The 26600-nt window shown below is 40.7% G+C and overlaps 2 protein-coding genes across 6 annotated transcripts in view; one reads left to right on the forward strand and one right to left on the reverse strand.

Moving 5' to 3' along the window:
• lnx1 (ligand of numb-protein X 1) overlaps positions 1–1162 on the forward strand; it is a 32801-nt gene extending 31639 nt beyond the window's left edge. For all 4 annotated transcript variants that reach the window (XM_020080381.2, XM_020080382.2, XM_020080383.2 and 1 more), the window contains one exon: positions 185–1162. In XM_020080381.2, coding sequence (XP_019935940.1) covers positions 185–320 — 136 coding nt within the window. In that variant the 3' untranslated portion in view covers positions 321–1162. The remainder of the gene's footprint in view (positions 1–184) is intronic.
• fip1l1a (FIP1 like 1a (S. cerevisiae)) lies at positions 874–26560 on the reverse strand. Of its 2 annotated transcripts, none has more exons than XM_069522395.1 (13): positions 26235–26560; positions 25661–25730; positions 23753–23820; positions 22480–22587; positions 22249–22364; positions 21996–22081; positions 19670–19766; positions 18486–18585; positions 14079–14133; positions 11315–11370; positions 10655–10859; positions 1684–1821; positions 874–1582 (listed from the first exon to the last, which is right to left on the reverse strand). In XM_069522395.1, exons 1-13 carry the CDS (start codon positions 26302–26304, stop codon positions 1462–1464), a joined length of 1290 nt encoding a protein of 429 aa, XP_069378496.1. In that variant the 5' UTR covers positions 26305–26560; the 3' UTR covers positions 874–1461. The 2 variants fall into 2 exon arrangements, with proteins under 2 accessions (XP_069378496.1, XP_019936149.2); XM_020080590.2 differs by having other exon boundaries at positions 874–1585; positions 26235–26555.
• Positions 26561–26600: the final 40 nt, after the last annotated feature.

Below are 26600 nucleotides of genomic sequence, written 5' to 3' on the forward strand. Positions count from 1 at the left end.
GAGAATGTCCACTGCAACTGACTCAGACATTTTTGTTCTCACATCAGCCTCTCCAGATAGTTTCACTAGATTATATGGAGTTCAGTGCATGTCTGAGAGCAGTTTATGTCTTTAGGGGATCTGTGAACATTTACATAACCCTAAATGAAGCTCATTGTTTCAATGGGGATCTTTCTCTGTGTAGGTGTGGGGACATCTTACTCGAGGTGAACGGGAAGAGTACGTGGGGGATGACCCACACAGCTTTGGTGCGCCTTCTGAAGGAGCTGCGGGGCAGAATTACCCTGACCATCGTCTCCTGGCCAGGAAGCCTGCTGTAGCGGCACTCCAAGCACTGACTAAGGAATGTGGAAGGCAGAGCTTTAGACTGGTCGAACACCATAAGCTTGCTGTGTGGGAGAAGCCTAGAATAGTGCTGTAGCGCTACGGATATCTCACAATCTGAATGGACAGCTGAGACTTTGCCAGGAGTTTGCAAGGGAACAAAACAAAAAACGGGATTGTTACCAGAGGTTAACTTGTCCCTCGGAGAACGCTGGACCGGGAGAATCCAGGCCTGAGGATGTGGGGTGTTATCTGTTTAGAAGAAGGACATTCTCTGGCACATCATCCAGCGAGTGTGGGTGGATCGAGAGAAGACACAACACATTGCCAATTCCAGTAGTTATATATTAGGGTATGCGTTAAGTTGGACTCACATTTCTTGACTGTAAATGTTGGGTGTCTAAAAAAGTACTGATCCAAGCACTTGTAATACGTTTCTTTTTGTTTGTTTGTGGTATGGCCCTTAAATACAGGCTCCATTCTGTTTGTACTGACAGTGGTTGTCATCATCTGTTGACCTGAGGACACGTTACCAAGTAGTCGTCTGTGTTGAGTTTTTTTTTCTTTTATTTCAAAGCTATGGCTAATTTATCAAACCACTGGCAAAGAAAATAAAAAAATAAAGGATCAATGTGTTCATAACATGTTAAAAGAAATAATTGACATTGTGGAGGCCTTACTTATTTTCTTACTTTTAAGAAAAAAAGCTGACTTGGTTTCTGTGTATCAGTGGATGGTCTGAGGCCCGTCTACTGTGGTTCTGTGTGTCACGCTTCGGCCTGTGTAATATATCTGATGGTATATTTGGTTAAACGATCAATAAAGTCATTGAAAAAGAGTGTGTGAGAAAATCTCTTTCAAGCACAGTTCACATAGCTTCCTCCAAAGCTTTACTTCAAGTCAATAAAAAATAAAACATTTAGAAATATTAAAAACTTCAATACACTAAAAGATAACACAGCACATTCATATTTTAGACACTGCACAGTGCTCTTTCTCTAATAAATTAAATTATGTAATTCAGCTAAGAACAGCACTTTTTTCTTACAACATACTAAAAATTGCCTCAGGGCAGTTTCTCTCGTCACACAGATTGAAAGTCAAGATTGAAAGTCTAGACTGAAAGTCGGTCAGATTTTAATTTCCTCTCTTGGTCAATAGAGAACATTTTGTTGGTCTCCTTGTTCCTATTTCTTTTGGCCTTTTTGCGTTTGCTGTCTTTCCCTCTCCTCGACCATCATCCCTCCTACATCTGCTGCTGCTGTTGAAGACATTGATGACAAAGACTCACATAATCACTTCTGTTGCCTTTCCTTATTTTTCTCATCAGGAGCACATGAGTGTGTTATAGTTACAAACCTGCATGGGGATTTTTTTCTATTTCTGGCCTTTACGCTGTCTCCCTTGTGCTTTTCTTCTTCTCCACTGACTCTTTCAAAACTGTGGCATAAGTGCCCTCGCTCCGTAGTGTCCCTGTGCCTCACTCGCTCCACACTGCTGAAAAATTCCAGACACACATGCAGTGTATTTCTTACACTTGCTATTGATAAAACTGGAGGCTTTTCATTGGGAAATAATACAAAAGGAAACATAGCTCATTGCCCACAGGAATGAGACTGCTGGCTGATTTTTTTCCTCCTCCACTGGGAAAGAGATAATTCAGAACTAAAGGGACCATAACCTTAACCACAGTCCCTGCCAATGCTTTTTCTGAGATTTTGTAGCCTCCCCCCGGCCGTGACTAAGAGTGCAGCACTAGTATGACAGCGTGTCCTTACAGTCATTCACTCACTGCTGCCCTGTGAGACTGCCTTTCTACTTTACTTCACACATTTATCCACTAAAATGACACAATTAACACGTGTGTCAGAACATATTCATGCAAAGATGGAGGCTGACAGGGTAGAGAATATGATGATTTCACACCTCCAGTAATGTAATGATGGTTGGAGCGAATGTCTCCAAACACTTGTGGTTCAAACTAGACTGTACATTGCAGTGTTTCCCAAACTGAGTGCTGCAGCACTCTGAAGTGCCAAAAAGACAAGTTTATGTGCCCTAAGATTAATAAGCGACAAACACTTAAAATCCCACTTAAAATCCCTATAACCCCTTTTCTATTGGTTAAAACACCCACTGTCACCCACTAACATTTGGCTTTTGTCTACAATGAGGAATGGATACAATCAGTATTTACCAATCAGTTTCAGTTAAAATACCTGTGTTCAACTGCTTATTTTGCTATAAAAGATAACGATTTAGGTTAAAAACCTTGTTTGAAGTCCCATGTTTCACACTTCACATATTTGAAGTTTTGCATCCTTATGCTTCTTTGTGGAGACAGGTCAGCCAGCCAATCAGAGGCTTTGAATGATTGATGTCTGAGTGATAAACAACCAGGACAATACAGGTTACTACTTTTGTAGCTTGGTGAAACTCAAATGATGATGGTCAGTCAGGGCTGAAATGAGCAGAGCAGACAGTCAAATTCTGTCTAAAAAGCTTAGACTGGATTTGGGGTAGAGCCAACGGAGCAACAGAGCCTGCCACCCCTGGCTCCAGCTCACTCTCCTCCGCTGCTAAACCCTTCGGGCTGACCTGCAGTGTCAGTGTATGTCGAGGCCAGCCAGGGGAGTGTGTGTGGCCTCAGAATTAGAGACCATCTACGACATCTCGGAGGTGGTTGGTCTGGCCTGGGAGAGCAATAACAGAATATGGTGAGTGGATTACCAGGAGAAAGAGCAGGAGACTGACATCTTCACCTCGTGACATTTTTAATGGGATTGATCGAGGCTGCAGATGAGAGACCAACGGTGACATATATGGGGAAATGGCAGGAATGTTCTTTCCCTGGGTAGCAGCAAGAGATCTGACTCTAAGCGGTGGATTTCATCCCTTAACTGTGTGTTTGCAGTTCTCAGACACACACACACACAGATATACGTGATAATAGCTGGTTTTCAGTGTCATAAAGTGTCATAGAACAACACGATAGATAGAACGGTGCAGTGTGGGTGCAGATTGCGAGTACACCTCACCTCACCCTCCCCTTCCAGGTGAGTAGGGTGAATCTATGAGGTGGCCCTCAGGTGACATAAAAACACAAAAAAACCCTCTTTAGAAATAGTGTTTGGTTTGTCCATTTTGGGACACCATAGAAATAAGAGCTGTTTTCAGACATGACCTCTGGGTAAAATCCAGACAATTGGCTCCAGAGTTAAAGAAAGTCTTGCCTTTCTCACATGCACAACACAGGGAAAGGTTTTTTGCACAGACGTGTTCACAGCAGCAACAAATCCTCCGCGTTATACAGCTGTGAGGTGTAAGTGATATATTAACTCTGCTGCATACGTGATCAGCACCCCGACACCGTCGTCGGCTCTTATCACCACAAACTCCTTCATCTGCGTCTTCCACATGTGTGTCACTGCTTTTTCACCAGGAGATATTAGCTTTCTTTTTGTTCTTTTCATTTTTGCATCTGTCGCGTATCAAATTAAAATTGTTCTCACTCTCTCTAAAATTCCCTCACATTTATACTGCACATGAACTCGGATCACAGCTTTTAGTCTAAAATGATCAACCTGACCTTTCACAAACATCACACTAAAGGCTTTTCTATCATCTCATCTGGTTTCGTCTTCTTCGGAAAAGTACAGATCCTGCCCCATTAATGCAGACTCTCGGCTTACACATGGCTGGAGTAATTATTACCATTCACTCACTCCACACAGAAAAGACAGAGAGAGCGACAGAAAGCCTTTAGGGGCAGAGTTGTTGCGAGTACAAAGCTTAATATATTCAATATTTGGAGACAGCTCTTCTGCTAGCAGCAGGGATTAGGACCCAAGGCCCAGATTTGTTCTTGCTCAAAGCTTTAACACAGAAGCAGCCACCTCACATTACGCCAAGGAGACAGTCAAACATTTCCCAAGGAGACCGTTTTAGTTTTAGAGTAAATAATAGCACGGAAGCCTCAGGTTTTATTTTCACATTCTATAATTCTATTCATTAGTAGTGGCCAGTAGCCTGTTAAGCCGGGCAGTGCAGATTTCATTAGATGCATGAGCCGAACGTGGTGTAATGTTGTCCACTCCATCCCTACAGTCATTTAACTCAGAAACCTAGATGATTCTGGGACCTCATTACAGATATGAATTTATAAGTCACACAATTAAAGTGAAAGTAATATCCACAAAAACAAATGGCAGCTGTGGGTGGAAGGATAGAATGTAAGATAACCCACGTAGTCAAATATGTTGTTATTCAAGGTACATTATGGTTATAAGTCATTGGTTGCCAAAAGAAATGTAACTGTAACATATGGCAGTACTCTGGGGTCAGAAATAAGCCAGCTTTTCTGTAATTATTATTATATTCTCCTTGTTTTCATAGCACATTGTTTGATTTGGCAGAATGGTGAGATTTATCTTAGTGACTTAGGTTGACAGAGCCATGATTATGTAAAGACACAGGTGCCAATCAGTTTGCTTCAGCTAGAACAAAGCTTCCAGCCATTATTCCTGCAGGAGCGTGGGTGTAAAATTGAACAAAATTGGGGGCTTGGGTCAAACCTTCAAAATAAAAGAAGTGGAAACTGCAGCTATGTGTGAGAAGCAAACATGTTTAGTAAAGGATGTTGAGAGGGTAGATTTAACCCATCCATACAAAGCAAGTCAGTGAGCGAATGATGCTGTAGCAGGGAAAAGAAGAAGCCATGCAAAGGAATGTATGGCAGCTATTACACGTATGTATATTAGGTCAAGGCAGGAAGTGATGCAGTGTGTTTAACATTAAAGACACAAAGTGGTGTTGAATGCAGGGACATGCAAGCACTGTTGGAAGGAACATTAAAATTGACAGGGTAAAGATCCCTAGACACTGGCTCTGGAAAGAAAGTAGTTTCATGCATGAAGCTAAAGCAGAAAGACAAAAAGTATGTCACATTCAGCACTAAGAAAAGTTGGACTGAGGAAAATAAAAACAGATGTAGGAGGAGAAGAATATACAGGCCCCAGGACAGAGCCTTGGGCCAGGATAAAAGTGGCACTAGGCACAAAAGCAGCAGAAAAAATCATGGTATTAATATAGACCTGTCTGCCAGTGGGAGAAGGCAAGTGGCAATTTGTATCACGCTACCTCCTAAATCTAAAACCCAATCTGGGAGACAGGCATAGTTAAAAATCACAAGGCTGCCATCAAACTTATGAAAATGTTATTCTCCACATTTTTTCTTCCAAGGAGGGAAATCACTGAAGTTTAAATTTATTCAAAATAAACGAGGCTGTTGTTATTGACTGGTGCAAATTTGTTTGACTCTGTAAATGGTTATTGCCATGCTGTTTGGAATTAGCTATGCCCTAACTTTGGTTCCAGAGAGATAGATTGCAGCTGTTTCTTTAATCAGTTTCTCTTCTACATTTAGAATCAGATAACGCCTTTGTTAACACTGAAACCAGCGTCTGAGCAACTGTGTTGCAACAGGCTAGACAAAATAAACAATTACCTGGGGCCCCGTGCTGAGAGGGCAGCCCCTTGAGTATATTCTTTGATTGGCTATGTACAGGAGACTGCAACCATCATCGTGCCACTACTGTCAAAAACTTTGTACATTTGTTTTTGGGAGGGAGTTTACACTTGAACTTAACTATTTTATTATTGTATACATGGTCTGCTCTTTCTTTGGTTTGGTGCAGGTCCCCCCAATGTCCCTTTTTTGCATGGGTCCCTAAAATCCCTTAAAGGTCCAGTGTGTAAGATTTAGGTGACAGGGATCTATTGGCAGAAATTTAATGTAGAATAATCCTCATGATGTTGTCACTAGTTCGTTTCAACTAAATTGTATGAATTGTAGTTTTCTTTACCCCAGAAAAGGTTCTTTATATTTAAATACTTTATATTTACATTGAGGGGACCCTCTCTACGGAGGCCGCCATGTTTTTTTACATTAGTCCAGACTGGACAAACTAAACACCTTTTGAGTTTTTATGACAACTGAAGTCTACCATAGGTTCTTTTTCATGTTTGGAAGGAGAGGGTGAGGTGAGGGGTGTTCACCTGTAACATGCAACTTCAACACTCAATATCACAAAATTGTACACACTGTGCCTTTAAATGCTCTTCCACAGCAGTTTCTATCAAAGCTTTCAGTGCAAGTTTAAGCTGGATGACAGATGTCATTTGTTTCCTCATCATACTCAGCCTCTGAACTCACTGGGCTCTGTGTGGAAGCTTTTCTCTGAAGCATATCTGAATTGGATTACTCTCTTTGAACGTGTGAACAAGGCCATGTGTAAGAAATGGACCAACGCAAAAAATAAATATTGCTTAGTATCATTGTTTTATCCGTATGGCTCATTTTTGCACATGACAGAAAATAGAAGAAAGATTTATCATCAAAGATTTAAAATTGGAGGGTTGACCAAATGGCACGTCTTGCAACTGAAACACACACAGTGTCTATCAGTCACGTTGGATAAGTGCATGGCAGGAAATGCGAGTGTTGAGCTTGTGGAATCTATTAGTAGTGGTGGTTAATCTGAAGTATGTAGTTGCAACCACATAACCAGTAGCTGATGCCAAGAGGGCTTCCCTGCCACATTGTGCCTGTGTTTGACCTTTTTATAAACAGCCTGTGTGTGTGACTCAGCACAGGACATGTGGGCTATACCAAGCACAGCTCCCACATCAGTTGCACAAATGCACAGAAACACTTCATCCAAAGCAACACACACATCTTCATCGATGAACAATAACGGAGGCTATGGAAGGCTCCATCTGTTTCTCCCTCCCTCACACACACACACACACACACACACACACACCACCCACGCACACTAACGATGAATTCCTCCAGTTCCAGTCTAAAAATACTCTCGAGCACAGTCATAAATCAATGTAACAGAGAAAATATAACCTGCACATGTGAGTGTGTGTGTGTGTTTGTGTGTGCATCACATGCACAGTATGAAGTCTGATCATGTGACCAGAATGTAGGGCATACATGAGAGCTCAGAAGGTGTGAGCAGCACAGGAGCGAGGTGTGGTGACTGTGACACACCAATCCTCCTGTGCATTCCCTGTGTCTGTCACGCACATGTGAGTCCCATACTTCCTATCTTCAGCCTACAGCTTCCCAGCTGTCCCCATGTCCTACTTCCCTAGTCTGACCCACAACACTGTTCTGAGCATCGTATACAGACCTGGATCCAGGCATCAAATGCGCACAAAGTCCCAGACGAAAGCTCACCACAGTAAGTAGGAGAAGTGCTGAGAAGCATAACAGTGTATTTCAACAGAGCAAAGTACAGTAAGAGATATTTCAGTTTGTCATTTTTGCTATTTTGCACTTATTTCCATGCAAGTTGATTAACAGTGAAGCTCCAACACTCGCTGACACAGGGATTCATTGTTATCAAAGGCATTACAGCTTCTGCAACCACAGACGCAGATGGAGAAATTATATTAAGTTTAACTTTCTGTTGTACTGCATGTACTTGCAGTGCATAGGCAGTAAATATCTAATGAATGAATCCCATTCCTGATCTGAGGAAAGTTCTCTGTTCAAGGGCAAAGGCTAACATGTGCATGGTTGACTGAGGTGTGCTCTGTCACAGTGAAATGTCCCACTTAAGCCAATTCATGGTTCTGTGCTGAGCTACGCCGTAGGTACGCACAGAGACAACGCACAGGGCCTATGCCTTTGGGATCATTCATAGTTGTGCGTAGGTGTGTGTGGGTCACTCTGCAATGACACCACTGAAACACTAGTGGGCATGGAGCAAAAACAATAGCAGAGATTGTATGCTGGTGTTGAGTTTCTTCCTGTTTCCGGTCCACTTATTTACAAGTTCTCTGGAGTCTGTGTTTACTTCAGAACAAGGCAATTGCTATTATTTTGGAGTTGGAGTTGATGAAGAGCAATTACAATTTATTCAAGAAGAAAAGAAAGACGTCGGTGAAGATGGTCTGTACGACCATTAAACCTGGTGAGGCAAAGCAGGAGATTCCGGAAATACTGTCTGTCGCAAATGCAATGCTACCATACAGAATCAATTGCAGCTCTTGTGGTCAGCGTCACCTCTCGATGCATAGTTATATGTTTGGAGAGGTGCAAGTCAGGGTACGGTATGGGGTTCTGCGTAGGGTACACGTCTACACGTACACTTTGCCGGAGCTATGCCGTAGATTTGACACAGATGCGTGAATTGGGCTTTACCCTGTCATACCAAATGAGACTCAAGTCAGCTGAGGAGTGCGTGAGGAGGAGGAAAGATGTGACTGTGTGTCTTATGGCTGGCAGCTGCTTGCCCTAATAATTAAAACGACAACTGGCTACTGGTCAACAGAGAGTGTGCAGGGAGGAAATGTAGGGCCCGACTTGGCTTGTGCATGAATGTGAGCATTTGAGTGTTTTAGTACACATACAGACACACTCTGGCTGTCAGACTGTAGGGTAGTATGGCATTCAGTAAAATTTGAAGTGGTTCTTATCGTCAGTGAACCACTGGGAGGAAAGGCCAAAACTCCATAAACACTGATATATGCGTATACACTCAATTATTTCCTCGTAGTAGTTGGCAAATACAGTGATTTGTTCCCTCGTGCACGGCACCCTGCACCCCCCTCACTGCACCACAAAAACTAAAATAGTTCTGCATATGCTGGCAATAATTTCTCCTGGCCTTGCAATAGTCTTTATTTCTGTCACAATGGTCCAATGCTCCTTTTGCAATAGTGTGCATTTCTTCCAAATTATGTTTTCTCACAACAGTTATATTAAACCTATCAGCTGGAGATATGGGAGAGACACCACCAGCAGACTCAGAGTACAATGTGATATGGAAATAAATGTATATTATTTGTTGCACACTTGATTTTACAGCACCAAATAAAAAACACCTAGATAGAGAATATACATTTTAATCTTTTCTTAGAATTAAACGATTAGTGCACTGTAACTGAAAAACGATCAATCCACGACTGAATTATTTCCCTCTACATGTGCCCTCAGGGTTTTTGGTTCTCTGCCACTTGAGGCAGCCAGTATTTCAGAAGATCCTACAGAAACTGCCATCACATGCATGTTGAAATATTACCAGGCACTGGTGCCAACACCATACACACCCGTCTCATAACCTCCAATTCTTTTTTTGTCTTTCCTCTAAAGTTCTTAATCATATACAGTATTTGCAGGCATGTGTATGTGAGGGAGAAAGAGAGAGAGGGAGGGAGGTAGGTTGTGAGTGCACACATATTGAAAGAGTCAAAATACAGTGGATATCTGGACTAGAACTAACACATAGTATGTTGCCTACTCCAGAAGGCCACAGCTGCTCAGCAGATATTTACATGATCCACTGAAGCGGGAAGTGTGAATGGTAGCAACGTGTTATTTTACGTGATTATGGTTTGGTACCGTTCACATTTGAATCGATTCCGTGCAAGTTCCGGTACCTAAAATACAGTATCAGAACCCAAAGTACTTTTTTTAGTCCTTTGCTTTCTCTGTAGTGCCAGAAGATGTCATTTCACCTCCTGCAGTAAAATACTTTTGAAAAAACCGGTACAGTGGGTGGCGATATGCACCGTAAAGTTGTTCGCCAGTAAACTGAAAGAAAAGCGACAGTGAACATCTTCTCCAACCATGACTTGTCCAACTGGTGAATTAATTTCATTAAGTCGATGTTAGTTACATCGTCCATGGGAGGGTTCAACTTCATCATCATTGGCTGCAGGCGTGCTGCTAACGTTAGCTGCGGTTGCCTCGTGTGACTTGGCATTTTGAAAAGTCTCACCACTGGCTCCCATAACCGACACCGTAGCCTGGTGCACACCTTTCAAGAGATGTAGCGTTGCATGCTACGCAGATAAACTAGCACACAAGTATACGTGTACAGGCAAGCTGCATAGGCTCTTCATATATTCTACTTGCTCTCACCCAGATGATCTCACAAATTGATTTAACATCAATCAATGCTCATCTGTACTGACATAACTCTGACTGTATACCTTCATATACACATTTAGGTACCCAACCCTAAACATGATATAGAATAAGGGAAACAGAATTGAGAATTACTCTAAAGAGTCTAGAGTAGAGTGCACTGGGTCAACGGCTTGCTGGTTTGAATCTCTGGATTTGGATTGGCAGGAAGAACTGGCAAGAGAGAGAGGGGGGGGGGAGTGAAAGAACAGTGCTTTCTCCTCCCATAACATCCCAGGCACCCTTCTCCAGGTGTGTGTGCTCACTGCTTTCTCAATGTGTTTGTGCTCAATAGTTACAGATGTGTTCAATGTGGAGGTCCAATTTCCTGTGTGTAAAACATACTTGGACAATAAAGGATCCTTCTTCCTCCCCTTCTTCTTGTGTGCAGAGGACCAGCTCTCACTTTCTCTCTCTCGGACTCTTTTAGATTCTCTATCGTGGCCGTGCTCTCGGGATCTGTTTCTGCTTTTGTCACACTTTTCCTGCCACATGTAGCATTCCCCAGCCTTGGCAGCACTGATCTTTCTGGAGCTGGAGGCAATTTTCCCTGGGATTGAAGATGACACCCCAAAGAAAGAACAGTCAAGCCAGACACATGACTGGAGAAGACCATAAACAGCAGCAGCTGGACCAGCATCGATTTTACTTACTCAATGTATGAAATAAGCTTCACTACATCAGTGTGTTCAGATGAGCACCTGCCACCAATTTATGTCATTGTTTACCTTTCAAAACATGCCAGTATATGAGTAATGGAACATCTACTTCCTAGTTTCAACTGTTATGTTCATTTAATGCTAAATTTAGGAGGTGCACACACACTGGAGGTTTATAACATAAGGTTTTCTATTGAAAATAAAATAAATACTGGTTAAAGGCAATCCATTAAAACACAGTAACTATCCCAGAATTATCAGGTGGCATAATATTCTGTACAATGAGTACAATTGTGAAACATCATGAATTATGAACTTTGTTTATTTAGAGATATAGATATGTTACCTGATGAAATTGGGTATTGCGAAGTTGGTGGATCATAAATCTCTTTGGAGGGTCCACTGAAACGGAAAAATAAAAAACATATGGAGTGAATATGTGAATATAATTCAGTTTCTACTCATATACATACAATTAAACTACGAATATATACCATGAAAGCCTGCCTCAATTTTAGTGTATATAATGGCAATTGAATGACGTGAAACCAACAAAAACAATCAATACAGGATTTGTGATGTAAGAACAGCAGTGTTTTGCATCTGTATGTTGTAAACTAGATTAAAAGATCATACTAAATATATCTTCTCTGTGGCATGCAAGATACAGTTTCTTTGAAAAGAAGTATTGTAGAGAGGTATTGCATTATTATATATCAGTATTTATAAACCCTCCTGTGAATTATCTTTTCCTGGCAGACTGTAGTGCCAACTGTGATTCATTCTAAGAAACTGAAACAGAAACCTGATGAGCAGATACATTTACAGATGAATCAATGAATAATAAACAAGTGGACTGCTCTGCAGCATGATCAAAGCACTCCTCCAAATGCACAGCTGTGTTTTCCAAGTGTTTGAAGTGACTGGCTCATTGTCAAGGTGGAGCGAGGAACGGATGGAGGGCACATTATTGATACTATCTGGATCTTCTGCTCATCCACGTGGCCTGGACCCGCACCCGCTTCCAGTTGAACACTTCCGAGTGGGCTGAAGGTGCACTGTGTGTGTGAAGCTCGTCCAATGGAACTGCTTCCCACCAGATGTGAGTCCAAACACACTACACCATAAATCCTGCAGTAACTGGGTCTAATACTCCCTTTGTTACATCAGCACTGGCCAGGCCAGTTCTCTCTCCTTAATTTTTATTTTGGTGTAATAGAGACACAAAGCTGCACAGAGGCTTGTTTGTGAATGGAGACTAAATGAGTGAATGGAAGAGTGAGTGTGGGTGAGTGAGCATGCAGCTGCTGGCAAGGCCTTAACAGAGTGATAATAACTATGATCATCATCAAAGTATTATGTTTTACTCAGGGTTCACACATTGTGGTCTCAGCGCTGCTCCAGAGGACAAAACAAGTTTAGATCATTGATGCTAAATCAGAGGTAGGTGATATGGTAAATATTATGATTTCTTTGGGCATTATTACAGTCTATATATATGTGTGTATATATATATATATATATATATATATATATATGGCAACCTGATCAAGGTTTATCCTGACTTTTGCACAATGTCAGCTTGACGTTTGCACAATGTCAGCTGGGCTTGGCTCCAGCCCCTTGGCATCTCTTAAATGGATGGATGTATGGATAGATGAATACTGTCATTACAATCAACTCTGAATTTCAATATGCTGATCTGTTACTGTTTCTGTTTCTTTGTGTTCAAAATCAAACTATTGAGTCAATTTCCTTAGTTGTATTGGACATTTATATTTGCAACCAGGGGTGCTCTGTCTTACTGGCTAAATTAACTTAACTAAATATGTTTGAGAGTTAAAGTTTAAGTTACAGCCACACTGTGTAAAACAAATCCACAAAATACACGTCTAAATATTGATTTTAATTAAATCAACTGAATCCTCTTCCTTCAAATGGAGGTTCATGTAATAATTGATTTTGATTGAACGGTGTGAAAACATTTAGTTATTTATCTTCATAAAAGACTTCTCATTAAGACATTTACACAACTATTGTACTAAATACTAAATATGGACGTTGGAAGCCCAATGGGACCTTGGTCCTCCATACAGCATGAGAGGCCAGGGCTGAGACCATGCTAGAATTACCCTGAGGCAAAGGCTGAGCAGCTATAAGGCAGGAACAATCTGTGTAGACACTGCACATGTGTGTGTGTGAAAAGTTACAAAGGAAATGATTTATAAAGCGAACGGGAGATGGCTGGCAGAGTTCATAGGAACAGTAAGTCCCTGAAGGATGTGGGGATTTGGCAGATGGACTGAGATGTGAGAAAAAACATCTTTTAGGACGGAGCAGAGAGTGAATTCAGTCACACGTAGACAGAAAATTAGGAGTAAGGACTGGAGTAGGATTTAGAAAAGAGAAAAAAAGATAAAGGGGCAGGAAGCTGGAGAGACAAACAGAGAGATGGATTGAGACGAGCTGGATACAGACAACATCCAGAGGAAACGAGCTCAATAGCAAACAAAACAGGACTGCAGCTACATTCAGAAAATGCGGGAGAGCTTGGAGTACAACGTGGCCCTCTCGTTATCTAAGTGGTGTAAATTAGAATCTGAAAAGAGGGAGTTTGCTGACAGGTTGTGACATGGATCGGAGGAGGGGACTGGGGGATAACTTGGATACTGATAAACAGGAAACTGGAAGCACAAACAAGGTTGCTGTCTTGCTTTCTACCTTATTTGGACATTGTTTCAGCTGCAAGATCAGCAGCAGACAAGTGTGCAGTGATAAAAAACGATCTAGCTCACGATGAAAAGGCAAAAATGTCCAAAAACCTAATTACAGGTTGCCTTTTGATGTTGAATGAGAGTCACCAAGCCTGCCTCAGAGAAAATTGATTCCAACTGCAAGCATTTTTACAGATCTTTAATAATGATCCCTGACAAATGTTTCTTCTTTTCTTCCAAAATTGTTCCAGAATATGTTTCTTACTTGTGTCCACAGGTGAATTAAACCCCCCTAAAAAGGAAAGGTGCTTCATTTTTTTGGCCACTATCTCCATCCCACCTGCACTTCCTCCTGCTCCTATTCCTCAGACACTACAGACTAGTACCCAGGCTCACCTGTCCAAAGTAACCTTGGGGGAGACTGGAGGGGGTCCTCGTTCACAAAGAAAAGCTGGAATGAGAAAAAAGAAAGACTGTTACTTTCTAGTCATTCTTGAAAGTGACCAGGATCACATTATTTCATGTGCAACTAGTCCCCTTATGAAACCACAAAAGGTTTAGCACCAAAGTGCACACACTCATACATTTCAGTCATACCTCATTTTTCCATGAGTTATTCTCTGACAAATCATGATAACACAATGTTAAAGAGAATTGGGAAAAAAATCTGGATCCATCCCCTGATCCACATCTGCACTAATTTTCAATGGGTTATTCCCCTTACCCATACGGCATCCTTTCCTAGTTTTGTGGTAATCCATCCAGAAACAAAAATGGCAAAAATCCCTTCTTCTCGCTCCCACAACCATCTGTGAGGATTGTTATTGGATGGACTAACTGCTGTGTTAGATGGCCACATACTCCAGTACGACTTGGCAGAGTTAAGCTCAGTTGTCTGTGACGGACATGGTCCGAGAAGCCCCCTGTTATAAATGTGCATGCACTACAACAAAAATACAATCAAGCAATGAATGCCTCATTGTAAACTTTATTTTTTTCCATCCTTTGTTTTCTCTACAGTTTGACATGTCCTAATTCCGTATGCACTGCTGCCAACTCCACAGTTTGCCAATAGGGAGGGAGTAGACACACACCAACACCATATGTGTATGATCGAACATCTTTAAATTGGTCATTTGCTGTAGAGACAATAGAAAGACTCACAGTGTTTGCTCCATATTTTAAAGAACAAATCAAGGATAACCTTTAGTCAATATGCAATATCATTTATATTGGAGCATTTTGCTTCCCGTGCTTAGAGTGGCTTCGTAGTGAGTGCTGAAATTGTGTAAATTAAACAAAAATATTGTTTGCATGTATTTTCATGCATGAAAATACATGCAAAATGACTAGTGTTGCATCATGGCAACCTCATTTAAAACATTTGTTGCATATTAAATGCAAAATTGTGAAATCAGATTATCTCATAAAAAGAAGGTTTCAATCATTTGCCTTTCTCTTAGATTTGTGAAGATCTAAAATATTCCAGGCTACATGCATTAGGACAAGAAAACATAGCTAACATTAGACATTAGGAATTAAAGGCCAATACAGAGCCGAGGTCAGTTGGATCTCATATTTGAGATGGATGGATGTGCAAAAATTATAGTGGTACATTAAGTGTTGGATCAGCATTAATATGTGAAACACGAGTACAAGTCAAAAATTCCAATACATCACTCTTTACCAACAACACAGTCTCTGAGCTCATCAGATATTGAGAGGGAATTTGCCTCTTGGGGCAACAAACAATATTTTGGTTCTTCTGGTGTAGATAGCAGATACAGGTCTAGACTCGTCCATTCACTGTACACTGTTTGGAGTCTGACTAGTTTGTTTTAAGACACAAAGATTCTCCACACAGATCACAAACAGTGATACCTTATGTAGGTGTTTTAGTGTTAGTGGTTCATCTCTACTAATTGCAGATGCTGATAGTCGGTGCATTTCAGTCAATGTGTCCCACCTCTCAACATGCACTGTTTACCCAAAGCCTGCTCAAATGTGATTGGTAAAAATAGACACAGAAACCAGAAAGCCTCTAGCCCACAAAATGTTGTCCTTTGTCACAGATTCTGCATAATAACATGCAGAATGTGTTTATTCCTCCATCAGTAAAAGAGAATGAGTCAAACACTTGGCTGTATAGCTCATCGTCCAACTTGTTATAATGTTCACATCTTTAATGAGCGGGCAACACAATCAGCTCTAAATCACACACGCACACAGGCACACACATCTCTTTGAGGAATCAAGCACACAAACACACAGTCACATCTGGATAACATCCCCTTCTTTTTTCCACAAAGAACCCCAACAAAAGAGTGAGCTCGGAGCAGTTTTCACCAACATACAGAATGGTTGAAACTGGAGCAAGAATAATAAGAGCTGCTGGAAGTTTAGATGTGAATTAGAAAAAAGAGCAGCGGGCTCCCCTGCTTTGTGACTGAAATGTAGAACATCTTCCTTCCCTTTCAAATATGAGTCCCACAGAGTTGAGGGGGGCTGAACTGCTCACCATCCCAGCACTGACCCAGCGAGGCCTTTGATACCTCAGACACCTGGAAACCCAAGGGAAGACACGTGCACACACATGCACACACTGACCTCCAACAGTTTGAGAAAAGAAAACATGGTGCTGAAGGCCTTCAGGCAATTCCTTTCCGAGAAAAACAAAGTAAAAGACAAAGGAGTGATTCATCAGGAAAGAGGGGTAAACAATAAGACAAGGATTCATCACGAGAAATAGTTGAACTCATTGTATAAGACAACAAAGAGGATATAGAATCCCTGACAATATGATGAGAATATTTAAGTTTTGTATTTAAAAGTGTGCGAAAAACCTCACGCTCTCTACTCCCCGTGTGCTCTACAGTTCTCAGGACTTGTTTTGCAGTGGAATATACTGTGTAGACAAACACACACACATGCATGCACAATAAACACCGGCTTGTCCACACACACGTCATCAATGTTAGCGTGAGTGAGTAATTGTTTCTACCTGTGGCGATCTCAAGTGAGTGTTTGATGAAGGCTGGAGCTCCATGCTTGGCAGCATATGAGAGAGCTAATGGCCGAGAGCTAATGGCTGCCGATTGTGCTTGCGTGGCTTTCTCTCTCGATTGGCGCTAATATTTCACAGAGTTTCAGGCTGGAGGGGTTTAGATGGAGGAGATAAAATTTCACATCGTACCACATGCTGCCCTTCTGCACTACAGTAGAGGCCTGAGTTTTCTTTGCTTTAAAGGATAGTCATTAGCGGCTGGTCTTGTGCTCCCTGAAAAACAAACGCTGGCTTTCTCAACTCTAATCTGCAGAATCACTACAGGGTGCCGACTTTTAACATTGACGATCAAAACATAAGAATTACTGCTCTCAGATATTGTTTTTAGAAATGATGAAAAAGGCTTACGCTTAAAAGAAATTTTCAGATTAGTTTTTTTTTTAACCTAATGGTAATTTTAAGATGTCAAAGTGCTGATTAAGCCCTTTTGATTTAAATGATGCTTACACTTATAAGAGCTGTTGAGGTCACTGGTTCTCATCAACAGCCGTGATCACTGGACATCTGTTCATATGGTCATTTCAGCAAGGACTGCACATCTGCTCAGCTGTGATCTACAGTAAGTGTATCAATGCCAAATGAAAGGACACTCATGTACACGGCGTGTTGCTACACTGACTGTACTGACCTACTAACCAGCTGCAGAAGGCACCTGCACACAGCTTCACCTTGGCTGTACACTGTGTTGCATTGAATGATGACAGTATGCCCCTGCAATGATGCACTTCGACTCCAAATTGTGTACTAATCAAACACACTAAGCATCTAATCTGACCTCGCTGAAAAACAAACAAAGGAATGAAAGCAGCTCTGTCTTTCCCTCTGCTCCATTCCCTGAGGTCGGTCTGTTCAGCACATTTCTTGTGCCACAATATGCTGGCCCAGCACTTTCTCTTTTTTTTCTTTTTTTTTTACCAGGGGCTATTTTTATCATGCTACACATTTGCATCACAAAAGGAGGCAGGCCCCATAACTTAAAGAAGAGGGAGTGGCCTGGATAAAAGCTAAGTAAAAACTCTTCAAAGCTGGACTTGTCTGTTAAAAGCTGCAGTCAACATGGTGTATGGATATTTTGGTTGTATTAGCAGCTCTGGCATGAGTTCTCTGGGCAGTGTGTGGCTCATAGGGGGGGTGTGAGGGGGTAAGACGAGGGACTAACCCCGCATTTCTATTTTAGACCCTTTGAAGATGAAGATATGACATGTGCTCAGTTGTGTGCTTGAGCCAGGAAGACTTCCTGGATTTCTGTCTGATTCACTTCAAAGATCAACAGGATGCACCGATGGACTCCTCGCACCTGGATCACGCAACAGGAAGGCACATATCCATCCTCTGAATTCAAACCATGCAAGGAGACACACACTCTCACCAATGTTCACCTCTGTTCTTCAACTCTGCAGGATTATTTATTATAACACGTGTTGTAGCTTCTCCAAACACACGCTTAGATTGCCATTAGTCATTTGTGCAGCTGCATGATGTGGCCCACAGGGGGTCGGGGGGGGGGTCTCCTGGGGCTCTTTTCACATGAAAGTTACATGTGAGAGTTTCACTTATATCTGCTTCCCCAGCTCCGTAAAAGACAACTCATCTGTTCATAATAATAGCGTCAAATGAGGAGGAAGATAATAATATGCAAGGATATTTATCTATTAATTGTAGGGATATTGTGAATGAGCATGGAGATAAGCACGGTCAGTGTGTAGGTTTTTATTGTTCCCAGTGGTGTGGTGACTTACGTAGTGTAGAGGTATATGTGAGGAGAGAACTGGGATGGGGCAGAGGGCTCAGACGATAAGAGGTAATTCTATCCTCCTCAGGGGACATCTTAGTAACCACCTGCAAGGTAAACATAATAGCTTCAGTAAGTGTCTTTGGCCCTGCTCAGACCTGATATTAACATCTATCCTGAGAGATCCAATCACAAGTGGACAGCTCTAAGTACGTCTGTTCACAGCTGGCATTAAAATGCGTCCTCAATGTGTCTCCTGTGACCATGTGCGATCGGATCTCACGTCCCAGTCTAAATGCAAATACACACATACATCATTTCTGTTTACAAAGACCAAATGATGTTGTTTTTAGCCAGTCCGACTAGATGGATGGATCAGTTGTCAATGTGTGCTGGTGTGACAGGGAGAGCAGCACAATCAAATAAAATCTTAATCATTAGGGAAAAATAAAACCAAACTCATCACATGGTGGTCAGAGCTGATATTGTGGTGGTGGCCACAAATAAATCAAAAACACTGAGAAGTGTTTAAAAACGTTTTTGTTCATTGGGAAAAAGCTGAGACGTCAGTCCCTCATATGTTCCAGACCACCTCCAAATGTGGTCTGTGTAATTGGATCTCAAAAGTATCCTCCACCCTGAACTGGTATCAACATCACAAGTGGTCAGCGATAAGCTCAGGTCTGAACACATCTAAATGCATCCTGAGATCCGATCACACAATATCATTCTGAGGTGGTCTGGGATGCATGTTCACATACTTTTCATTGTGTGAATGCAAATGGGTCCTCGCCCAAATATAAAGGACCACCTTCTCTTTTTACACTTCTGGCTTGTGTGGTCACAATATCAACACTGACCACCACGTAATGACAGACAATTTTTAAATTGATAAAATCTTTCTTCATAGCTGCATGCATTCATTCATTCAGTCCCTCCTGACTCCTCTTGCTCTCTTCTATCACTCATGCCAGCATACCAACACATACACACACATATTGTCATCAGACACATCTGTAAACTCATCCTGGATAAAAACAATTTCATTCGGTCTTTGCCAACTTAAATGACCTACATGATTATTTGCATAGAGCTGGGGGTAGTGAGATCCAATCACACATCGTCGCAGGATGTATTTTAATGCCAAGTGTGAACAGACAAAATTAGAGCACACACACACATACACATTACCTGAGTAATGCTTATGTCACTGAGACATTGGTGCCCTCTACCCATGCTGCTGGTTGTAGGTCGTCCTCCAGTCACATCAGCGGTGGCTCTTGACTCTCTGTTGCTCAGGAATGTTATAATAATAAGTCTACAAATACATCAGATATGAACATGCAAAATGTGGAAACAGCGCCACAAATGTGAGATGAGCCTTTCTTAAAGGTAAGTCCTGTTTTCATGTTCACCTTAAATGATTCCTTCCAGTGCTTCGGAAGAGCACTTACATAACATTTTTATAAACAGGACATTACTTTGTCCTAATCTCACTCCCCATGTCCTTACTACAACCCCCTCCAGGTCCATTAACGCATTAAACCTCCTTATGTGGGTCATCTCGCTTTCTTCACAAAACAGCTCTTTACAGTCCTAAGCACCCCCTTCCCACACACACCCCCATTGTGTGCACACACACACACACACATACAGATGGGACACTAACCCCTTTCTGTCACTAGGATTTAATCAACAGTAGAGAGGAACGCTCAGAAAAAAGGGAGAACAGCAACATCTAAAGGCAACTCAGCGGGGGAGGGCTCAGAGCTTCTTAATGTCTCTTTTGCTCACTTCAGCTTTGAAATATAAACCAACTTTTAACACAACAGATTTGTAAAAAAAAAAAAGAAAAGAACACAGACCATCAACCATCCTGTCTTATGAGACAAAAACATTTAGAATAAGGACAAAAAGTTTTAGTTAAATCTCACTCCAATCCAAAATATATGACATGGCAACACCAGTGGAGAAAATTACACCCAGAGCGATACACATAACAAGAGCTTCTGAAACTGAGCATCACATTTTCAGACTCTCACAGACTGAGGTGTCAGCTTTTACTGAATAATTGTGTGTGTGTGTGTGTGTGTGCGTGCGTGCGTGCGTTGACATCCTGGTTCCACTCTGATCCAGCCCTGTCACATAGGGTGATGCCACAGAGCTCTCAGATCCACATGACCTCCCCTGAAGGGCAAACTTGCCGATGGAGGAGATCATAGTCAAGGGTAGAATTTTTAATTAAGTAGCCAGCTCTTCCAGTCAGCTTCAGCTGACTGTTAGACCTTCCAACATCCTCATTAACCATTTAACTGAATGGGAGGGAATTGGGGCAAAGACGCAGTTTTGCATGGGAAAAAGCACTCACAGGCATACAGCACCTGGTCCATAAATAGAGGCAGCATGCTGGGATGAGTGCTTACTAACATGACAAGCATCTACTGCCCATGAGTGTATACACAAATGATGGGAGACTGTAACTGGGCTGTAAAGCACCATGGGCCCAGTCTAACAGCGCTGTCTCCCACAGCCTTCAGCCACCTCTGCTGCTCAAAGCTTCCTCTTAAAAGCATCCCCCATAATGTAAACAGACTGGAGCCAGAGCAGTTTGACAACACAACGCTGACCCATTTAAATTTAGATCCTAACCATGTTAGTTATTTTTAAATCTTTTCTAGTCAAGTTTAATCACTTTCAGTTCATTCAGCCCCAAAAAACACAAATCACAAATTTGCCTCAGTGGGCTCTACAATCTTAACATCACTTGTTATCCTCTTTCCAGAGACACTTTATATACTTACATGGAAATGGTATGATGCCTCCAATTTATGTAAATTAATTCAAAACAGTTATTTAGGTAGTATTGAGGAATTGCTGAGATTTATTACATACATACCATACAATAATGTAACAGTGAAAAACTATTCTTTTCCTCCGCAATGTAAGACAATAGATGTAGTAACAAAATGGAAAAAGTTGATACCTGAAAACATGTATGATACCATTTGTACAGTATTCAAGTCTGTTCAGTACTTGAGTAAATATACTATGCAGCCACTGATTGTAACCGAAAGTGGTGACAAAATACTGTTAGCAGAAAAAACTTGAATGAATAAACGCAACAGTAAAAATACTTCTTAAATATTTCTGGAAGAACATTAACTGGCACATTTTTTATCTTTGTACCATTTGCACAAATCACCTCACAGTATTCTCTGTGTGTGTTTACATACCTTCTATGAAATGTAACTTCTGCCTACAACAGATGAACACAAGTCTGTGTTTACCTCAACACTTTGGGATCCCTTGCCAATACAACCCTATTATCCTAAGCCCATTTAGGATCACAGTAAACAGCTGGCATCAGTCTGATAGCTGTTCCGTCACAAATAAACAAAAACAGCCAGCTGCCATCTTCCCCTGGCCTCGCAGCTCGGAGCCACGTCAGGGAATGGAATATGGGCTAGAGCAGTGAGGATATACGCTCGATGACAGTAGGAAACTTTATGTTACAGACCTGGAAGTGAGTATGGATGAACTGCCTGAGGAAGAATGAGCAGAAAAGGGCTCTTTTTCCCTGTGTCTAGTGTGCCCCCTCTGGACCTAAGAGGAATAACAGCAAGTTTTAACTCATCTGTTCTCTCTTCTGCTTAAAAATTAATTTCAAGTTAAAATTACATAAGGAAAATTGTATCTATAGTGACCAGTCTTCTTGTGCTTATAGTCTTAAAGACTGTTGACTAAATCACATCAATAATATCTTGCCTCACCCTGGCTTTAGTTTGTAGTTTTCCATTTACTGCTTGGATCTTTCGTTGTTTCTTACAGTAGGCAATCCAGGTTTCCATGTTGAAGCCATAGTTAAAGTAATCTGAGATGTCACTACCTGAAACCAGAGCACAGCATAGTAAAGACAAGTTTTAATAGTTCATGCGTACACAGTAGAAGTGAATGAGTTTAGACAGAAGGAACAACATCTACAGACAATAACCACTACTTACCATTTTTCTTCCATGGCTTTTCCTCTGGAGACTCAGACGCAGTGTTCAGTACTGATGTTTCGTTGATATTATGAAGTGCATCAACATCTATTTTTATTTTAGCATCAACTGTAAAACATTTGACAGGATTCAACATCTGAAAAGATTTTAATATATTTTCACATCATATGATTAATCATGTCATGTATTTTGTTGTGTATCTTTGCTATTCATCTCAAAGCCAATTGAGTTTATCCTTGTCATATGAATTGTGCTGTGTAAATTAGAGATGTTACTATAGCCTTATTTCCCTTCCTGATACCGATATCTTAACTTTGCATGTTGACCAATACTGAGTATAGATCAGGCACCAGTGTATCCCAAAAAAAATATCAACTTATATAATGTATTGTATCACCTGTATGCTACTAACCCTATGGAAGTGATGTGTTCTGTCATTGTTGTATGGCCTGGCTCAAATTAAACCCTTTGTAAAACAAATAAACACAGAGAATATATGCATTATAACTTCTGTTAGTCGCTAGTTTGAGTCTCTGTCCTGCTACAGATAAAACATATTTTTGTTAAAATAGCAACAAATGAATAAATATAAGAATTAAAAAAAATATTTATTTAAAATAACTTGAAACTGAAGTCTTGCATACAGTACAGGTCACCATTTTTCTTGTGTGGCATTCCAGTGTAAAATGTTATTGTTGACATTTTAGCAATCGCATTTTAGTGGTAACGCTACACTACCAGAAATCTGTTCTTCTTCACTGCTCTAAAACAGCTACTTGCAAGGAGCAGTACATGGCTGTTTTGGAATTTTATCTGGGTGAAAATAATATACTTTGAAAATGTGATATTGGGGTGGTGCATAGATTTTTGTACTTGATGATGCCAGATGTGGCATTTTCAGCAGCATTGCAGGCATTTCCCATGCTAGTAGCCGAACATGTTTAATGTAAATGAACTGGAATTGAAAATTGAAATGAGATGTCGTAGTGAAGGTAATAAGCATGTGGTCAACTAATGATGGAGGATTTAGGAATTTGCAAAAGAAGGTGCCATATTGTCTCAGGTTGATCAGGAAGGATCTGTATTTCAAATAGATTCATATAATGAGGAGGTTAAAGTGTGATTTTAGTTTTTTTATACAGAAAAAAAGAACATTGTGTGTTACATTAAGAAATATAAAAGCATCCCTGGTCTTTTAGTGTTTGTGCTTGTGATGCGTTATGTGTCATCTTGTCCTCTGAGTCATCCTCAAAAGCTTTGCAGGAGCACTTACTGCATTTACCAACTGCATGTGTCCTCCTTTCAGCATTAATGTTCAGATACACAGGTGAGATCTTAGAGCTGCAAGAAAAACGTGGATTATCAACACGAGTACCATCATGACGTAAACACTGAGAAACAACATTATCCTGCCTTAGCGCTGATAACATCATTTCAATTGCTGTCTTAAATGACAAAAAATTATGAAAATATGTAAAGGCTACATTTAGTAAATTCCTGACAAGTGATGCACAATTATTTTTTACCCAACAAGCAAACAAACAGCTGGAAAATTCAATGTTGTTTGTGTAAACATGGATAGTTTACACTCTCATAAGCATAGCTGCATAAAAAGCAGAATAAACACAACAATAATATACACGTGTATGTCAAATAAACAAAATTTTTATTTGGCCGTTGTTGTAACAAAAATAATATGCACAAAAATGTACACAATGCTTATACTGTGATCACATTGCATTCCATTATCTAAACTGCTTATCCTTTGTGGTTGTGAGGGAAGGGGGAATAGAGCCAATCTGAGCAGACACTGGGCGAGAGGAGGAGTTCAGTGCATCACTCAGACTATTCTCTTTTCAAGCAAAATCACAGACTGAAGGTCCACTCTCACTGATTCTTCAGAGATTGACTTTATGTTCTTGAAAAAAAAAAGTATCTGAAGTGGCATACATTTATCATTATAGTATCTTTTGGTCTTAATCTTTTGCTTAAATGCAGCATAATAATTCTGCAGTCTGTCTGCATGTAGAATGCTCAAAAACTGTTCATCTTGTCAACTAGTTCAATGTTCAATTTGGTGCAATTAGGGCATGTGATTCCTTCAATGTTCAAAACCTTCAACTAAATAGATTTCCAGCACGCTGTAGCAGCAACGGCTGGGAAACATCAACTTCAATGATGTTGTTGATCATGACAACAGCATAATTACGTACCCACCTTCAAACAGGTATGTTTAGCATTGGCACTACATTAGTATAATATGCTTCAACAATCTTGTGGTGGGTCATTCTAACCATCAGACATCAGGGGCTTTAAGTCCCAAAATGACTTAACTCACCTAAAAAAACAAGACACTTGTTAAAAGCTGTTGTGTATGTTACAGTAACTTACTGTTATGGGCCAGTTATGTTATTTATTCTGAGGAGAAGAGCCTAGAAGATGCAGGCATCAGATACCAATGGTGCTCCAATCGTGTGATTGCTTACAACCACATTTTCCAGCTCAAAAATAAACACTCCTCGCCTGGCAGCAGATTTAATGAGCATCAAAATACTTCTCCACATGACTGGCTGCACATTTCAGGCAGATCACAGGGTGCTGTCACACATGCATTGTGCAGCTATAATGTTCACTGTCATTATTGCACTGTGAAAAGCCTATTCTATCTGAGTGCTTGATTACAGCAATGAAGTTGGTTTTAAGCGGAAATGAGCACAACCACAGTTCATTTAGAATTTATTAACTACTCACTGTTATTAATGGCCTGTCAAACTCTTCTTGTCTTAAACTTAATAATATGTCTTCCATCAAAAAAGGAGAAGGATTAATGAGTTTTGTGAAATAACTGCGACGACAGTCTCATATTGAATTATGTCATAATTTCCTTGTGGTCATGGTGAGGTCTATAATATTACTTTTTGACGCAGGTCCTGATGTTAAATAATGTGTGTGTGTGTGTGTGTGTGTGTGTGCATGCATGTGTGCGTGGATGAGGATGTGGCTTTCCTGTATGGAACACAATATGAGGATATTAGCCAAAGGTAGAAGGAAAGGATGGAAAAAAGGAGAAACAAGCTCTTTGAGGCCTTCACTGGTTTTGTTTTGAGGACAAAGGGGAGCTGGGGTGGATCTGAGGTGTGTCAGAATCAGAAAAGTCTTTAGGCTTTTCTAATAAACTTACCTGGATGCAATTTGAATGTTTTCTTTTCCTTCCCTGTCCTTGCTCTCTTTGGTATACATGTCATAAATCACTGAAAGAAACACAATCAACATTGCTTAATCTGAATATTTAACTTCTGTATTGTGTGCTACATTCTCCACCCAAGGCAAATACACAGTTAGCAGTTTATTAGGTCCAGATCCACTACAATGAATGCAGTCTAACACAGGAGACCTGCAATCAGTCATATTGTTCCAGATACACTGAAACAGTTTGAGGTGTTTATTAAACTGTGTGATCATTTTGGAGGATGTGGTGGTGCTCTTGAACTGCAGACTGTTATTGTTATTTACTGTAACACACCCTCACTCATACAAATGGACATGTCTGTTTATTATAATGTAGTTCAATAACAACACAGACTACATCTGTTAAAACTGAAAAATTGAAATCAGCACCTCTGTGAAACCTAAACCGAACATCAGGGTTTATTGCAGGAGCACAGACAGCATTAGTTTTAGCTAGGTGTACCTCAGTATATGTTTCTAATGACAATGGAGAGAGAACGTGTTGGTTGGTGACTGTTAAGACTTACACTGATATAATTCTCCTTCTTCATCTTCAACTTTATCGGCGTTAACTTCAGAGTCGGACTCCGAAGACATTTTGAAATAAAAACAGGTAATTTTAAATGGTGAAAAGTGTCGTATTGGGAAACAGGAGAGATGGATCCATAGCCACAGTCTGACAGTTCAACTGGTTTCTATGGCAGCATCAAGCTCATCATGCTGGGTTAGCCAACAGTTAAATCAAGCTAACTGATAATTGTTGGTAACAATTAATAACTGCTGACATAGAATGTGTGGATATGTTTTCAGAAATGAATGTTCTGAAGTATTCCTCACCCTAACTGTAATAATTACAATAAATCACAGAGACCCAGTACTTTATATTTATTTCA

This window comes from Paralichthys olivaceus, chromosome 3 (assembly GCF_024713975.1).
Source record: "Paralichthys olivaceus isolate ysfri-2021 chromosome 3, ASM2471397v2, whole genome shotgun sequence".
NCBI lineage: Eukaryota > Metazoa > Chordata > Actinopteri > Pleuronectiformes > Paralichthyidae > Paralichthys > Paralichthys olivaceus.

Coding starts and splice junctions, on each gene's coding strand:
- fip1l1a (XM_020080590.2), bottom strand. CDS start 26,304: ATGTCTTCGGAGTCCGACTCTGAAGTTAACGCCGATAAAGTTGAAGAT. Junction 22,365..22,479: donor AAAGCCATGGAAGAAAAATG/GTAAGTAGTGGT, acceptor CTCTGGTTTCAG/GTAGTGACATCTCAGATTAC. Junction 1,586..1,683: donor AGAAAAAAATCCCCATGCAG/GTTTGTAACTAT, acceptor TGTCTTCAACAG/CAGCAGCAGATGTAGGAGGG.